The 19,148-nt window shown below is 28.0% G+C and overlaps 1 protein-coding gene across 4 annotated transcripts in view; it reads right to left on the bottom strand.

Annotated features, from left to right (window-relative positions):
* LOC111623316 overlaps positions 1 to 11,845 on the bottom strand; it is a 15,022-nt gene extending 3,177 nt beyond the window's left edge. The window contains exons 1-8 of one of the 4 annotated variants that reach the window (XM_023365847.1): positions 11,545 to 11,801; positions 10,863 to 10,930; positions 10,555 to 10,620; positions 10,174 to 10,209; positions 9,178 to 9,246; positions 9,049 to 9,099; positions 8,910 to 8,963; positions 8,732 to 8,814 (exon numbers count right to left, since the gene is read on the bottom strand). In XM_023365847.1, the coding sequence (XP_023221615.1) occupies positions 8,737 to 8,814; positions 8,910 to 8,963; positions 9,049 to 9,099; positions 9,178 to 9,246; positions 10,174 to 10,209; positions 10,555 to 10,620; positions 10,863 to 10,930; positions 11,545 to 11,680 (558 nt within the window). In that variant the 5' untranslated portion in view covers positions 11,681 to 11,801 and the 3' untranslated portion in view covers positions 8,732 to 8,736. Of the gene's footprint in view, positions 1 to 391; positions 458 to 986; positions 1,055 to 6,722; positions 6,928 to 8,731; positions 8,815 to 8,909; positions 8,964 to 9,048; positions 9,100 to 9,177; positions 9,247 to 10,173; positions 10,210 to 10,554; positions 10,621 to 10,862; positions 10,931 to 11,544 lie in introns of those variants that run through there. The other 3 variants (XM_023365848.1, XM_023365850.1, XM_023365851.1) reach the window with 3 other exon arrangements.
* Between the last annotated feature and the right edge of the window lie 7,303 nt (positions 11,846 to 19,148).

The raw sequence follows: 19,148 nt of genomic DNA, 5'->3' as shown, positions 1-19,148 counted from the left end.
TAAGCGAACTATGCGGGCGCGTAGGGCCCGAAAGGGGCTCCCGCAGTCTTTAAAATGCTACTGAAAAAAGGGATTGCGAAAACACAGAAGATAGAAATAGTCCAGAAAAACGCTTCGCTATATATGGAAATAATAAATGCTATACATGGAAATAATAAATGATATAGCTTTATGGCCAACAATATTAACAGATGCTATTATTGATCATATTCTTAACACAAACCATACTTTCTATACTTTTTGTATAACAAAATTCATTCATAAAGAATGGAACGTATCTACCGTCTTATAGGGGGATCGACTGTATATTAAACATTAACTATAGACAATTATATTTAGACTATTTAATTTGACAATGTTATAAAGGTCAAATTAAATGACAAAAACTTACCACAAACCAAATATCGTTGCTATCATTTAACGTTTTTGCGCAACATTTCTTCTCTGCTTTAATAATCTAAAAATAATAAATAGAAAAGCAAATACGTAAAAAAAAAATTCATTGAAATTATTTAAATTGAAAATTAATATATTATGCATTATGTTATGCTTTAGTTTAATATATTTAAATTAAAGATCAATAATTATTTTTTTAGAATATGCATAATAAGTTAATGCAATTAATGCTTAATAATAATAATAGTCTAAGCTTATTATTGATAGCATAAAAATATCAAATCTATATTATGTAATATTTATTATTTATAAGATAAAAAGTCTTATAAAATGTGTAATAGTAACACATTGTAAATTTAAAAACACATTTAATTTGTAAAAAGTAATTAATAATAATTATTTTAATTTAAAAATTTAAATAATAACGAAGTGATCTAAATTAATTATTATATATTATAATAATTTTTAGATATTTTTATATAAAAATAGTTTTGATAAATAATATTTAAATTATGAAAATATTAACCGCAGAATTTTTAATTGTTATTTAGAATAAGAAACGAAAAAAAGTTGACAAAAAATTCACTCACTTTTTCTATAGTGCGATTTGAACTGGTCAAACAATGGAAATATTGTTCAATACATTTCATTTCGTTATCTGTAATTTTGAAAATTGACTTTAAATAAATTGACAGTGGGTTTTGCTATCGATAACGCTTGTATGAAGCCAGGCCTTCTTGTGCCATTTTTTTAAACACAAAATGTGTACAATATTTCTTTATTAATAAAATACACTCTTAAAGATTTGTTTTTATTTTTATTTATTTATTTTCTTTTGTATAAATATTAATATACAGGTTAACAATCACTACAGGCCCCAAAACTTTTACCGTGATCGGGTAAAAATTCCAGCTCCCCTCTCTCGATTACCCTTTTCCCGTGTAATTAAATTACAATATTAAAGTAGGAGGAAATGAAACATTTTTATAAATGAATAAAATATAAATTTAGTTTTTTAAGTCTAAAGTTTTATATTATATATTTTTTTTCTGTAGTATAATTATGTTTTATTTTAATTAAATACACTTATTGTCATAAAAATTAGCACACCAAGAAGGAGTTCTTAGGATCGAACGAAATTATACTTGTGTGAGTGTAATTATGATAAGTGATTACAAAATAATAGCAAAAGATCATTTATTGCAGGAAAAACTATACATTAAAGGCGGTTCTAGTACGTTGTTGGGCCACATCTAGCCTGAGTACACGATGTGATACGAGTGGACATGGAGGCATACAACTGCAGTATGATATCTTGTGGTATCTCAGTGCATAGTTGCTGCAAGCGATCCTCTAGTTCGGCCAAACTCCTAGGCTGTCCAACTTGTTTGTCCCAGGTAATCCCACACATGTTCGTTCGGTGACAAATCAGAGACCGGACAGGCCAGGAAAGTGGTGGCAATGTGGCGGAGGCAGTCCTTGTTATGTGTGGTCGAGCATTGTCCTGTTGGAATAGCTCTTGGGAGCCCTGCCATGAGAGGCAACACGTGGCTGCAGGATGTCACTAAGCTACTATTGGGCTATCATGGAAGGACCATGACAGCCCAGTGGTAGACAGCCATATACGACAGTCGGTCACTATTAGAGGTGACCGGCTGTCGTATATGATGACACCCAGACCATCACACCAGCTGTGGGACGGTATTCCACTCCAAAGCGTAGGCAGGATTGAGGCGTTCACCACGGGGCCTCCAGACACGAACGCTTCCATCCAGAGCCGTAACTAGGCAGGTGCAACAGGTGCACCCGCACAGGGCCCACTTAGAAGGGGAGGACCCAAACTGCTGTTCGCAAGAAACTATATTTTTAAATTTAAAATTTTTCCGCCTTTCTGCAGCATGGTTTGGCGATTACATTTCGCCTTACTTAGACCCTAGATGTCTGCTCGCCAGTGTTCCCAATTGTGGCGACTTTTAGAGGGACGTAGTGAGGTAGCGGAGACCTCAGACAAATCAGCCAAAAGTAGCGACTTTTGAGATTTTTTAATTTATTTTTTGAGAAATTTAAATTTATGTTTATAGTTTTCAAATTTACAGATTTTTCTCTACTTTATAGAGCTCTCTGGCAACTACTAATATTATTACGATATACAAAACTGTATTTCTAGATTTTTCTACAGTGTGCAGAGCTAGAAATCTGTAAAGGTAACATTTTGTAACAAAAATAAATCTGCCCGAGGATTTTTTTAAAATTACTAAATTGAAAACGGTAACTCCCGAATAAAATCTTAGTCTCGAGGTTGTAAAAGGCGTGCAGAAATTCTGACATCATTTTTTGCTTTATAGTGGTACGCATATGTGGTGTATACCTGAACGGCGGATTAAGCGGTAAGCGAACTATGCGGGCGCGTAGGGCCCCGAAGGGGCTCCCGCAGTCTTTAAAATGCTACTGAAAAAAGGGATTGCGAAAACGCAGAAGATAGAAATAGTCCAAAAAAACGCTTCGATATATATAGATACATGGAAGTAATAAATGATATAGCTTTATGGCCAACAATATTAACAGATGCTATTATTGATCATATTCTTAAAACAAACCAAAAAGTATAGAAAAGGGATTTCTTAATAAACGAAAAAAAAGAGTTAAGATAATGGAAATAGATAAAACACCAGATGAAGGAAGTAACTTGACACCCGAAAAATTATTTAAAATACAAATTTACAGTGTTCTTGACACTCTATTGTGTCAAATAGATTGGCGTTATGAAAAAATGAAAACTATCTGTGACGATTTTTGCTTTCGCTGTGGCTGGTCTTTACAATGCATGAGTTTGCTGATTTAAAAAAATCGGCTGCAGATCTCGCTATTAAATATAGCAAAGATTTAAAAAAGTACGAATTCACAAGTGAAATTGAAAGTTTTAATTTTGAAGTAACGACTCTTATACAAAATATAGAAACTGCATCTCCGCTTAATATTCTACAGGCTCTTCATGATTTTGGTTTAATTGAGTCTTACCCAAATATCAATGTCGCTCTTCGAATATTTCTAACTCTTCCCGTTTCTATTGCTTCGTGCGAGAGAAGTTTTAGCAAGTTAAACTTAATAAAAAATTATTTAACATCAACTATCAGACAAGAACGATTGTCCAAAATATTTCTATTATTTCAATAGAATGCAACATTGTTAAAAATATTAATTATGAAGGTGTAATTAATGAATTTGCTGAAATGAAAGCCAGAAAAATTCAATTAAAATAAATCTTATTAAAAATCTATTGTAATGTATTTGTTTTATTATTTTCCCAAAACAAAATAAATTAAGGGGCCTAAATGCAAATTCTTGCACAGGGCACAGGAATGGCTAGTTACGGCTCTGCTTCCATCGATAGTGCCCAAACTGAATCTGGATTCGTCGCTGAAGACGACCCGGTTCCATTCCGTTGCGGCCCAATCCCGTCGGGAACGACACCACTCCAAACGGAGGTGACGGTGGGTGGCTGTCAATGGCAGTATACGTAATGGCCGTCGCGATTCCAAATGTTCCTCACCTAGGCGCCTCGAAATTGTATGGACAGACACGGGAACCTATAATAATGGCGCCATCTGTGTCCGGATGGAGGACAACGATACGGTCGACTGTGTGCGTGTTTGTCGGAGGACCTCAAGCAAGCAATCCTCTCGGCTAGCGGTCTGTCGAAGGCGTCCTGAGCCTGGGCACCGTGTATGTAAACCCGTTCTCATCCATTGATCCCAACACCTCACAGTGTTGTCAGAACGGCCTAGGTGGCGGGTCATTCGGCGAGATGATCATCCGGCTCCTTTCATCCTGATGTTAGTTGTTCACATGGTCTTCAATTGTGACGTAAAGACATCTCTAGTGATAGTGTCCCTCTGCAACAGGTGAACTACAAATAGGAAGTTTTTGCGCGGTTTATTTACAGGCCAAGGGGACACACTTTAACGTCCTCTGCTGACATTATGCAACGAGCTATCACGCTGTAACTGTAATCATTTCGATATCTGCTTGAGACTTATCTGCATACCAAGTTTCGCATCGATACGACAACTCCTTGTTGGTGCGCTAATTTTTATGGCAATGAATGTATAACTCGTTAAAATATATATTAATATATTAATTTAATTAAAAATTTTACTTTTTATAATAACAAGAAATAATAAAAATAAGATGAGTTCTATTCTATATATNTAAAATTGCATAATTTATTATATAAGAAATAATCTCTAAACTTGATTTATAATCGTTAATTTTATCTTTTTAAAAGTTTATCTTATTAAAGATATTTTTTAATTATTGTTGAGAATGCGATATATTTTACAATAAACTTATTGTATATATGTGTATACTTGTATGTATTCTTATATATTTATAGACTATATAGTTTACATTAACGTTATTAACGTTAATGTAAACTATATAGGTTCATAATAATTCATATTAAGTAAATTTAATTTAACCTAGCGGAGAGCCAGGGTCAAGGGCATGGGTCCCTCAGTTTCATCTCTCATCTTATATGTCGTTTGAAGAAATTTGGCGATATTTCGTTGAGTCAGACAATCGGTTATTTTGGAATTATAAATATAAATTAACATTCGCGACATTTAAATAGGCTAATAAACAACTGACAGATTCTAATCCGGATAATATTACTGGAACGGCGAAACAAGAGATTGACATGTCTCATAATATCGATAGATGGCGTCACAATATTGTTTCTGTGTTAATATTTCTTGTGTTTTTCAACAGGAACATTACGAAACTTGTCTGAGATTTTTTTACTTTCCCTGTTGTTCTCCAAGAGCGAGGCCCCGGGCGATTGCCCTGCTCGCCACCCCCTAAGGCCGCCACTGCAGAGTACGAAACTTTTTTTCGACCCTACAGAAACAATGTTTATGTATATTTATTATATCCATTAATCAGACAAATTAACTTAAACGTTTTTTGTTACAAATGGAATTGAAATGACAAAAAAAAAAAAATTGAATAACAGTTTCCCCAATATATATGGGAAAAGGGTAGAAAATTAAATACTAAAATAAAAGAACACAAAATAAAACTACCAAAACTCTGCAAATAAAGACTGTGAAATAAGTTTATTTACAGTAAAAATTGTAAAATCCGAAAATTTTCTAAACAAAAAATTAATTCGGTTCAATTGTTATGTATTCCATAGTCATGCAATTCTTCCTGTGGTTCACATGTGGTTGTTAGCTAACAGCAGATATCTTGTGGTAAGCAATTGGAAACAAGCAGTAAAATCTAGTAGAAAGTTTAAAGTTTAAACATGTTGCAGTTTTATTGTATTGGAAGTGCTGATTATATTATACGTACTAACTGTGCTCTATCTCTGAATCTGTATATCAAGATTTAAATATGTATACGACAGTGGCGTGGGGTGACATTTGATGATAGGAAAGATGTGTTTCCATAAAAATTATAAATAAATACTGGAAATGACAAAAGTATATCTTTGTTTATTTATTTTAATTTTAAAATAAATAAACAAAAATATAAGAACTTGTTTACGAAAATAATCACACAATATGTATTTATATTTTAGAAATTACAAGGGAAGCGATACTTCCACAACTTCCATGGACTGCACGCCACTGGTATACGAGCATCCATAAACGTAATGGAAAATGTATCTAAACTAATCCAAATGAGAATAAAAATCAAGAAAAGGAAATTGAACCAGCATACTCTACGGGTGAGGTGGAAACAGAAGAATAGGAAATAAACATTACCATAAAGAAGACAGACTATTCACAAGGTTTTTGCTGGACTTGTTTACTATTGTTGTCTTACTGTCCTAGTGATTATTTTAGAATCCTATTAATAATGTGTATGTAATAAATTGTATTATCAACGTATATTGTAATCTTGGCAATTGTCATCATAGACTTTGTTTTGTATGTCACCCAATTGATAAGAGCCAGTAAGGCCGAAATGCATTTTTGGGATAAGTTAATTAAATAGGCTTGGTTAATAAGCCAGGTTCATTAGTCATATGTAACTAAGTAGCTTTTGTAATTAAATAATACAGACAAGAAGCTTTTTAATATGATAATTTTAATTTTCTTTAAAATGTCAACACGTTTATTGCTTATTTATTTATTTTAGTCTCGGACTTAGAAATATGAAAAAAAATGCTTCAAAAAATAATTCTAATTTCATACACAAAAATATTTCATGTATATTTGGAGTTCTATCATTTAAATTGTATTAAAAATATCAATAAACCGGTTATCACAACATATAATATAATATATATACATATATATTTAAAGTAAGCAATAACTTACCAAAATTGTTTCCATCTTTACTCTTCCTCCATTTATTTTTAAGATCATGTCCACTTTCTTGTCCCAAAGTCAGAAAAATGAAGCACAGAGTCACAACAAAAATATAAAAAAATCTTGGATGCATCATTATCGATTGATTCCTATCGAACTAAACTTTTACACCATTTTCGTATTAATATAACAGTGCTATTTGTTATCAGTTACGCAAATGATAACAATGACAATTCATGATCCGATGTTCAGACTATTGAAGTGAAGCAACATCCTTCATGCATGCCAATATCTTTCGTAAAACACTATACAGTATATTGTAGTATGACTATTATTGATAGTTTCGTTAAATTTCGTTCATCAAACCCCTTTCTTTGTTTTTTTATTTATTATATAAATAATTAAACCGAAAAATACATAAAATTGCATAATTTATTATATAAGAAATAATCTCTAAACTTGATTTATAATCGTTAATTTTATCTTTTTAAAAGTTTATCTTATTAAAGATATTTTTTAATTATTGTTGAGAATGCGATATATTTTACAATAAACTTATTGTATATATGTGTATACTTGTATGTATTCTTATATATTTATAGACTATATAGTTTACATTAACGTTATTAACGTTAATGTAAACTATATAGGTTCATAATAATTCATATTAAGTAAATTTAATTTAACCTAGCGGAGAGCCAGGGTCAAGGGCATGGGTCCCTCAGTTTCATCTCTCATCTTATATGTCGTTTGAAGAAATTTGGCGATATTTCGTTGAGTCAGACAATCGGTTATTTTGGAATTATAAATATAAATTAACATTCGCGACATTTAAATAGGCTAATAAACAACTGACAGATTCTAATCCGGATAATATTACTGGAACGGCGAAACAAGAGATTGACATGTCTCATAATATCGATAGATGGCGTCACAATATTGTTTCTGTGTTAATATTTCTTGTGTTTTTCAACAGGAACATTACGAAACTTGTCTGAGATTTTTTTACTTTCCCTGTTGTTATATATAACTGAGGATGATAAGGCAATCGGTCAAAAAATGCTCCCTCATTTTTACATTTTTGGACTCAAGACACCTTAAAACGTCGAGAAATACAAAAAAAAAAAAAAAAAAGATCGGGGAGGGGATAATTTTTGTATGTATGGATGTTTAGGTGTGTGTGGGAGGTGCACGAGTTTGTTCACTCACTTTCTAGCTTAATAACTCCTGTGTTTTTGTAGAAAATTTCTGAAATTTTGCAGGGAGGTTTGTTTATTAGGCAGATTGATGGTTTTAAATTTTGGTGGTTAATGGCTGAAGGAATTGGGAGATAATGAGCGTTGTGTGTATCTCCAATAGTACGGTCCAGATGTAATTACGATTTTATTCATTAATAGCATTTACAATTTTTGTAAAACCCATCCCTACCATCAAAAGTAAGCTTTTTGTTATTTTTTAATTAATAAAAATATAAATTTTTTATAATAAAATATGATAACAGATGGCGACACCAAAATTTTAAATGTAGCCAGGAAAGTCGAGCAACTCGTTGCTGGTTTCTTTAAATTATTGAATAGTTATTCTGATTTATACAATTTATTTTTATTATTATATTTAAATTACTTAATAATAAATATAAATAATTTTTATATCCAAAATGTTGGTATGCAAGCCTGTATTTGTTTGCATCAATTAACCTTTTGAATTATTTGAAGAAAATATTTTCTTAATTTTTTCTTTTACATTTTCTAAATTTTTACTAAAATATTAATTAAAATATTAGAAAATCTTTACACTTAAAGCATTTGAAATCTTAATTTATAAATGTGATTTTGTTAAATTAAACTAAAATTAAATTAACACAGAAAAAACTAATTTAAAACATTTTTATTAAACGAAAACCAACTGAAATTGTTAATTTTAATTACAGATCAAGAATTGTCATTATTTTATATTTAAAAATTAAATGAAATATTAATTTATAGAATATAAATTTATGATATGTATATGCTGATTTCTCTTCTTAGTATACCATGATTGCCTTACACATCGGGTCCAAATTTTTATCAGTGTTAACTTTGCACTGTTCTTTGATAGCTTTCTGAAATATGATTGAGGAATACAAATTAATTAATGAAAATAAAGAATTTCAATGCGCAATTATTAAAGATTAAGAGAAATAAAATGTATACTTACACCATACGACTGCAGAAAAGAATCATCGCATTCCTCAGCAGTTTGTGGTCGAGGCTAATAAAATAATAGTATAATATAAATTGTTTTGTTTACTTAAACATTTAAATTTCACATAAATAATTTAATTTTAAAATCTTACATCTATTCTATCCATCATATCTTTTTCAAATTGTAAGTAATCAGGGAAGGTCTACAAGAAGAAAAATTTATTTAAAAAAATTAGTATCAATATCGAAAAAATATGCATTGAAAAAAATGCCATGCTTACTCTTGCAAAATAATGTAAAATGTGATATCTGCATCTACGTCCTGTTTTATACATACAATATTGAACATCCTATAAATTAGAAAAAAGTTAAAAAGTAAACATGATAAAAATAAATAAAAATTACTTTTATTATTTTACTATTATATGAAGAAATAAATATTTAGTAATAAAAGTACTTTTCTAATGAATTCGAACTTATATTATTTAAATTTATACTATTTAATGTAAATATTCTTAAATTCTCTAATAAAATTATATTACCTTTCATTGTTTTGGAGTTATTTCATGTATTTTTTATTGAAGATAAATAACACAAGATGGAGAAATATTAACTAGAGACTGATATGAACGAAACCCGTAGAAGTGAAGAGGTAATTGTGATATTTGAATGCTGATGTATATGAATATGAACAATTAGTCAAAAATACACGAAGTTCTTTCCAATAAATGTACAAATTGGTGCCACCATTTGTAATAAATAGTGAGATGTAGAACAGTCTATGTAATGGATGCAATTGGTTTATGATAATTATATTCACTGAAGAGGAGCCAACAATTCGAGAAGTTGCCTGGATATTTATATGAATTGTTTGGAATATTGTATATTTAAAAAAGGCTTGAATAATCGATTTAGTCACAAAATCAGTTTACTGAATTATGTTAAGGCAAACATTTAAACACTGTTTTGTCGTGTTGTTAGTGTACTGCATTGTACGTGTCTGTGTTAAAACGTTCCTGACTATGTGACGTAGTACAAAATATTTAATACTGATGCTTTCTGTAGTATAATGATCGTAGACTTTTATGCTAGGGTATAATGGTACAACACCTGTGATATTATCATTATTTATAAATTTATTATTATTATTTATTTTGCTGGTTTTAATATTTTGAATCTGTTTTGCTCAAAATTATATTTAATATTTAAAATATAAAATAAGTATGGAATTCAAAATACAATATCATTTGTAATATCTAAATTTATATAAAACTTACTCTGGAAGTCTGCCAACTCACGCAGAAGTGGAATGTCTAAAAATATTAAGTTAAGATTATGAAATATTTATTCTTCAATTTATTATACAGTAATTACTTTATTATAAAACATTACATTAAATATTTTTAATATTGAATTTTAGAGAATTATTTTGGTACCGTGTATTTATATAAATTACTTCAAGAAGAAAGTTTGCTATGAAATTAAGCATTTTCTTATGTTCTACTATTGAAAATACTCTACTTAAACGTTTCATAATTGCAGTACAAAACTACAGTAACATAAATATATATTAATTAAGCATTAACTACAAACAATTATATTTTATAGACAATAATTTTGAGATTTTATAAAGGTCAAATTAAATGACAAAAACTTACCACAAACCAAATATCGTTGCTATCATTTAATGTTTTTGCGCAACATTTCTCATCAGCTTTCATAAACTAAAAGTAATACATAAAGAAACAAATATATTTTAAAAAATCCTTTTAAATTATTTAAGTTGAGAATTAATATATTATTCATTATGTTATATCTCTGTTTAATATTATAATAATTTTTAGACATTTTTATATAAAAATAATTTTAATAAATAATATTTAAACTAATGAAAATATTAACCATAGAATTTTAATTGTTATTTAGAATAAGAAACGGAAAAAATTTATAAAAAAAATTCACTCACTCTTTCTATAGTGCGGTTTGAACTGGTCAAACAATGAAAAAAGTTTTCAATACATTTCATTTCGTTATCTGTAATTTTGAAAATTACCTTTAAATAAATTGACAGTCAATTTTACAACGATATATAAAAATATATATGAGAAATTATTTTATAAAAGTTAAATTATACACAATTACTACATATTTATGAGTTTATAGTTTAATTCTTATGCATTGCTGTCGAGCGCTTATATGAGATCATGAGTAGAAAGGGCTCTTCTTTACCATGTTTTTGAGCACATAAAATATGTAGAATATTTTTTCATAATAAGATGGACTCTTAAAGATCTTATTTATTTGTTTATTTAATTGTGTTGTTAGTATAAATAACATTAATAAAATATACAGGGTAGCAACCATTACGAACTCCAAAAATTTCAGCTCCCCTCTCTCGATGGCTCTGTTCCAGTGTAATTAAATTACAATATTACAGTACTTGAATATTAATGTATAACACAAATATAAATTTTGAAGCTANAATGCTTAAAAAGTAATACTAATTTCATATACAGAAATATTCTATTTATATTTTTAGTTCTATCATTTCAGTTGTATTAAAAATATCAACAAACCGGTTTATCAAGATATATAATATCAAATATATACACTGTATATATATATATTTAGAGTAAGCAATAACTTACCAAAATTTATTTTCTTTTTAAGATCCTTTATATTAAACTTATCATCTCCCTCTGACTTTGCGACGTCTTGTCCCAAAGTCAGAAAAATGCAGCATAAAGCCACAACAAAAATGAAAAGAAATCTTGGATTCATCATTACAGATTGATTCCTATCGAACTAAACTTTTACACCATTTTCTTATTAATATAGCGGTGCCATTTGTTACGCAACCGATAGCAATGATGATTCATGATCCGATGTTCAGTGTATTCAAGTGAAGCAATATCCTTCATGCATGCCGATATCTTTTGTGAAACGCTATTTATTATCGTATGACTATTACTGGTTGTTTTCTCAAAGTTAATTCATCCTCACATGACTAGAAAAACCCCTTTCTTTGTTTATCTTATTTATTATATGAATATTAAATCGAAAAATATATAAAATTGCATAATTTATTATCTGTGAATCAATCTGTAAGGTTGATTTATAGTCGGAAATTTTATCGTTGTAAAGTTTATTATATTTGTTGTGAAAGATATATATAATATATAAACATTTTATAATAAACTGATTATATATCTGTTTATTTGAGTGTATTTTTATGTATTTATATATAATTTATATCAACTATCGTTAATAATTAAGTAAATTTAATTCATCTTGCATAATAATTACTAATGCTTTCACGTTTATAAACGAAACTGGACAAACTCGATAGCTTTATATTAATATTAATTGAATACGTCCAGAAATGCAAAAAAGTTCGGGGTTCTTTTGTATTTATGGATGTTAGAGATTTTGTAGGAAGGTTTTTTTTTATTATGGGATTGATACTATTAAATTTTGATGGTTTAAGGTGGAGCGGGAGGGAAGATAAAGGAAGTCGTGTGTCATATTTCTATATACTAACGTCCGATACAAACAGGAAATCACGTTATTTCAATTCAAAAATTTTCCCTGAAAGGTGTTAGATAGATGACTGGCACGACTCTGTTGTAAAAAGAAAAGTTTGATGAATAGGAGCAAGCCACTACTAATTTAAGGTGGAGACATTGTCCATCTTAATTTGAGCCCGGCATTCTGATGATGTCATAATAAATAATTGTACGTTCAATTTAAAGTTCTTTAAACAATACGTTAAGCTTAGAAAAGTTGAATTTCCCTATTCTGTTGACTACGTAAACCGGAATTAATATCACTTTAGGTTATTCCAATCTTGGCCACTTAATTGAGGTGGATCAAGAAGTTTGATTTATAATAAAATTTATACAGTTTTACAGGGTGAATTTCAGAGGTGGTCATGTAAGCGAGGTTTTCTATAATTATAAATAAATAAATAAAGTTAATTTTTTTAAATCAAATAATTTTTATCTATTAAAATGACAGGTAAAGAGTAGAATTATTTTTAATTAATTAAAAGAAATGTTTTAAAATTATATGAATATTTCAAAATTTTTTACGTCACGAATGTGGAAAATTCCTTATATAAAGAGGAACGGCTGTGTTTAAATAATACACCTTTGCTTTTGCTAACGCAACTGAACTATGCATTTGTAAATATAATTTTAATTGATTTTTTATTATAATTTAATTGACTTTAAAAATATTTTCATAATATAAAAAATCAGGAAAATTGGGGTTTAAATTTAAATAATGTTTATTATTACAAGCAAGCATCAATAAGTATAAATAATTTAATCTTGCATACAGTTTTAAAAAAGCTTTATATTTCAAGATTGCGTACAGGATTTAATGATGAACCTTGATATTCACTCATTTTGTTTTATCTACCTATAGTGGAAGTATGCACCTTAACTTATAAAAGAATATTTGCATACACATAGTTACTTTTTGGCATTATATTCCTGTAGTCTTAAATAAGAGAAAATAAAAAGGAAAGAAATAAAACTAAAATATTTCGTGATTATTATTTGAATAAGTAAATAAATAAAAATGAAAAGCTTTTTGTCATTTTATAATAATTAAAAATATAAAATTTTTAAACAAAATATTATAGAAGACAGTGCCATACACTCAGTTTTAAATGTTCGGAAAAAGTTTTTTTTTTTTTTGCATCATTAAATTATAATGGTAAATGTCACACAGTTACATTCATTTTTTTTCGTAAACTCCATTTTGCATATGAAAAAAATTATTATAATTAGACTTAATCGAAATTAATCTAAAATTATTCCAATCAAAAATGAGGGTATTTAAATGAAAGAATTGAATACTATTTAATTCTAAACTGTTTCCAGAACATGTAGTAGGCTTTTGAATACTTTTCGAACGAATCCTTTTTGACTCACACAACACCGAATAAATCAATTCGAGTCCTAAAACTAGCATCTTGATCTGATGTCGGAAATTCTAATAAATTCAAGGAAGCGTGCCTTACGACGACAATAACAAGAATATCAATTGATAGTATCTATCACGTGTTTGAATTAGTCATACAATTCTCGTTGCATCCTCTTCAAACGTCATCCCTTTTTTTAGCTTTCTTTCTCTTCATAAATAAATCTCATATTGTCAATAAATTATAAAACTTTAGTAGAATAATTTACGAATATATAAAGTTTTTTAGTGTATAAATACTTTAAAAAATAGCGTGTTTGCAATACATTATTGAATATTGTATTGAAATAAAATTGGCTTATAAGTATTCTTCTATAAAATCACATTACATTCTTCTAAGTTAATATAATATATTAATATATTGCGAATTAATTATTAATATATTTTAAAAAAACGTTATATGTTAGTTATGAATTATGAGAGTATTAAAATATTATTTTCATAATCCATTTTTTACTCATAATCTATTAATTTTATGTCAAATATCTTGTTTATTTATCGAGAATTTTCCTACTAAAAGCAATTAAAAGTTAAAATTTGTGTGTACTGCTTGTTTACTGTTTGTTATAAACATTTAATATATTTCCTGTAGGAAGTTTACTCGTTATTATTGTATACAGTATATGTACAGTACATGAATATGCAGAAAGAAAAAGAAAATTTTGATAAATAATTATTAAATAACTTCTATTTAAATAATAGTTAAGATGACTCAGGAACGAATTTTTTAATAATATTTTAATTAAAATTTTCTGTCTTAATCCTTTCGGATAATCTCAAGATTTTAAAGATTATTAATAAATTATAACTAAACTTAATTATAAAATGATTTGATTTCATTCAAATTTTCTTTAAGGAAATTAAAAATATTTAATAATATAATAAACAAATGATATTAGACTTTATCATTTGTATATTTCAACTAATACGAAGATAATTTATGTTTTAGTAACATTTTATAAACAGATAACTTCTTGGAAATCTTATTTTATAAATTAACATTAGTTTTGATGTTAATTTATAAAATAATTCCCTTCATTTAATTAAATTTTTTGTATATAAAAATAATTAAAATTAGTTTCCCTGTATAGTTTACTATTATAAATTCATGACTAAAGAAATTAGCAGAGTAATTTACATTAAGAAAATTTTAAAAACTTTAAAATTTAAGATTAAATTTTAAAAGTTTTTAATGCATTTATTCGAATTTCATTAATATTATTTTATTGTTTCATAACTAATTTTTAAAATATTATTTAATATTTATATATGAGATGTTGTAAATATTAAACAAAAGTGTATAAAAATATTCTTAGAATAGTTTTTTGTTAACCTTTGCTATCTTTAGTTATAAAAAAAAAACACGCTAATTTATGTTAAACGCTTACAAAAAGTTCTGTAACATTTTATGATTCATTTTTATCAATAATTATTTCATTAGGTTTGTGTAATATTTAAATAAGAATGATAATACATAATTATATATTCTCATTTATTGCTTTTAGAATTTAATATAGTTTTATACTTATTACTTCTAAATCAAATTATTTATAACATTTGAAATGGTTAGATTTTTTAAAAATCAAACATTTAAAAAATGCGTGTTATTTCACTGTGTAGAAAAGAAATATGCATCTTAAATTGTCGAGGACTGTCCGAGATTCGGTGTGTGAATAATCAAATCATTAATTCGCCCCAAGTGTACTTTGTTTCTTTTTGTATTTGACCAAACAAGTGGTTTGGTCCTCACCGGTCGGGTGCATCTATATATTTATTGTAAATACGTTATAATGTTCTCTATTTATATTTGTTCAAACTGTATTAGTCATTGTTTGTTGTCACCTGTGTTACGTGCATCTTGTATATAATTTGTACCTATGTTTTCTGTTTTGTATTTAATAAACTACCGATGCAGGCGCCCTATGATCTTATCATCACCCTGCCCTCCTTTTCATCACTTGCCTTCTTCTCTCTTCCTCTTCTTTCACTATCTTTTCAACCTCCAGGTCGTACCTTTGAGTGAAGCCAGGAGGCAGCTCCTTCTTTTAACTAGTAGCCATGCTGAAAGATAGCATGAGTCGATTCTCGCCCGAAAATACCTAAAGAGTCTGAACCCATACGATAAACAATTCTTATCAAATTAGTTAATACTAACGAACTCTGCGTACAGCTCATACATGAGTTTTGCGACACAAATTCGCCTGTGTGACGAATGAACGCAAGTAACGTCCGTTGATACGCTGATTCGCTTTTGAGAAATATCTTACGTTTAACAACACAAGATGGTAGCACTTTACTGTATGTATACAAGGCTAGAATTTCTCCAATTATATATTGATATATATAGCCTAATCTCTTTAGTTTTTACATTAGTAAAGTTTATCTTATTTATAAAGTAAACATTTGAAATCAAAATTGATCTTATTAACTTTGATCAAAGATCTAGTCTTAATTTAAAGGAACGTTTCATTTGAATGTTTCGGCTCAGTTAGGTTGTTCACTAACTGAAGAGGGTTATTTACACCAGGAGCCGAAATATTAATATATTTCAGGGATATACAAGGCATTAATATTTTTTCGTGTATAATAACCTTTAATTGTAATAATATTCTACGTATATGTAATAAAGTGTATTTATATTAAATATCTTTAGAAAAAGAGGATTAAAGGCTTAGTGTTAATAGATACTTAAAAATTATGAATACATTTCAAAAGACATTTTAAAATTATTTATAAATAATCTAATATAAAACGAGCAATTATTTATTGTGACATCGTCACAGGCCGGACTACAATTTTTGATCATATTTTTAATTTATTTAATTTAAAATATATGCTATCCACCTCAAATTAGTAGTGCCTTGCCCCTGTACATTATACTTTTCCTTTAACATCAGAGTCGTGCCGGTCATCTATTAATTGCTTTCGGGGAGGAAATTTTTGAATTGAAATAACGTGACTTCCGGTTTGTGTCGGAAGTTCTTATACAGTTAATCGGGACCTCCTACACTTAAAGTGTCCATATCTGGTTTAGTCTCTATCTAATTCTGTTCTCGAGATTAAAGAAAGGCAGACGAACGAACGACAGTGGGAATATATAGGTTTACAATTTGTTCAAATGCAGCCAGATCTATGAACGTTTCGCACGTAGAATGAATTAATATTTATAATAAAAAGATACAATTTTATTTAAATTTCAAATCGAGCACTATATATTCCAGTTAACAAGAAATAAAATGTTATATCAAACTGCTAAAAATACAACTTTATATTTCATTCAATACATTTACGCATAATAAATTCAATTTATATGAATCTACTATGATAATTATTTTACAAATATATTCTTTAAAACATTTTTTTAAAATTATTATTTTAAATAGTTATGTATAATCTGAATAAACAATAAACTTTAATTAACAAAATTTCACAACAAAACTTCCTTATCGCTTGTCTCTGCTAGAATAGTAATTTATGACGACTTCACACATTTCTTCCATCTCATCTAATTTATTTTCTTTACAATGCTCCATTGTAACTTCCTAATAAATATGAATATTATAAGTTATAAACTAATCATTTTATCTATATTATATAAATATTAATTTTAATTTACATACTTCTATATTTTGGACGAAAGAATCGTCGCACTTTTCTTCCGTTTTGGGACGCTAAAAGTAAAATTTTATTTATTTTTATATTAATTTGCATAANAACGAAAATGAAAATTTGCTTGATAATTCAACTACGCTTGTTGGAGAACAATAAAAACACTACACTCAACAAGCCACCAATAAAACTCAACTGCCTAACCTATAACCAAAGTCTCCTTTTAATTTGTTTTTTAAAAAAAGCGCTTGACAAACTTGCCCCGCATGCCGAAGTTGCCCCGGTCTCCCCTACTTTTAAACACAGACTTTTGAAATTGTTGTTTTAAATTTAGATAAAGATGATTAATGTTGTCAAAACCTCAATAAACATCTATCTGAAAATGTATATATGTAGTGAATACACTCATACTTGTATATAAAAAAGCTCGTTAAAAATAAATTTCAAATATACATTCTTTTAAATATTTATACGCAATTAATTATTACTCATTAATTAAAGATTTAAAATGTTAAACATTTATCTAATCCGAATTTAACCTGAAAATGAAGTTTGTCATTATAAGTCATGCTATTGCCTTACGTAAACATCCAATTCAATTGACTAATTGCTCAAAAATCTAAATAGTAAGTAATGCATTAGAATAAATAATAGAAAATATTTATTATAATAAAAACGATAAATAAAATGTCGATAAGCGAAATTATGATTTTCGGAATTTCACTCTAGAAATTTCGATCGCTTTAGTAATATAATTTATAGTATAGCTACAAATTATAATAGTTACAAATATTGATTAAGTTAGTGTTTGGAAATTCACTTGTAAACATAAATTGAGATCATCCTGGAGGCACTAGATACAAAAGACTGTGGTTTCTCTACATGATATACAATTAAAACGGTGAAATTGCTTTATTTTTATCAATTTTGGGGGCTTCTGGGTGTATATCTCACATGCTGATGTGAAGTCTGGCACTATTTACAAATGCTATTCTACAAAAAACCGTTTTGAAAGAAATTATATTTAATATAAAAATTTTCCTTATTAATAAATAATACAACCTTAAATATAGGTTTATATTAGGCTTTAATATTTTAAGATACAATTAAACTATAGTCTATATTTATAAATTGATTATTTAGGTTTTTATTTTGTAAAAATCTTACCCGAAGTGCTCAAAAATAAAGCAGTGAAAATAAGCAAGGGTACCATTATCTCGTTTCGTCTGCAAGAAAACTTTAAAAGTTAGAAGAAAAACTTCTCGAGTTTATATAACAAAAAATATCACAATATTCTAAAGTAATTGCTCGGGGAAAATACTAATATATATATTGTTAATGTGAATTCATGCGATGAAAATTTGTGTGTAGGTTTAAACGCGAAGTGTTATGCAATGGTTGTGTTTTTTGGAGAAAGGACAATATTAGAATATATCAGAATTATATTATGCTTATTTAATTCGTTTGTCCTACAGTTAGGGTATAATTAAAATAACATATTACGATAAATTATACAATACACGTGATAGCCTAGACTTGATACTTGGTTTAAGTGTTAGAGTTATTTATTGCTGTCATTTTCAGGAAGTTGACTGTAAAAATAGACGTAAAATTTCATTAGTTTGTTTTATTGCGACTGTCCTTCAAAAAAAAA

This window comes from Centruroides sculpturatus, unplaced genomic scaffold, assembly GCF_000671375.1.
Source record: "Centruroides sculpturatus isolate CEXI.00-Female unplaced genomic scaffold, Cexi_2.0 scaffold123, whole genome shotgun sequence".
In the NCBI taxonomy this organism is placed as follows: Eukaryota; Metazoa; Arthropoda; class Arachnida; order Scorpiones; family Buthidae; genus Centruroides; species Centruroides sculpturatus.
Note: the sequence above shows the minus strand (reverse complement) of the source record. Positions and strands in the feature narration are given on the sequence as shown.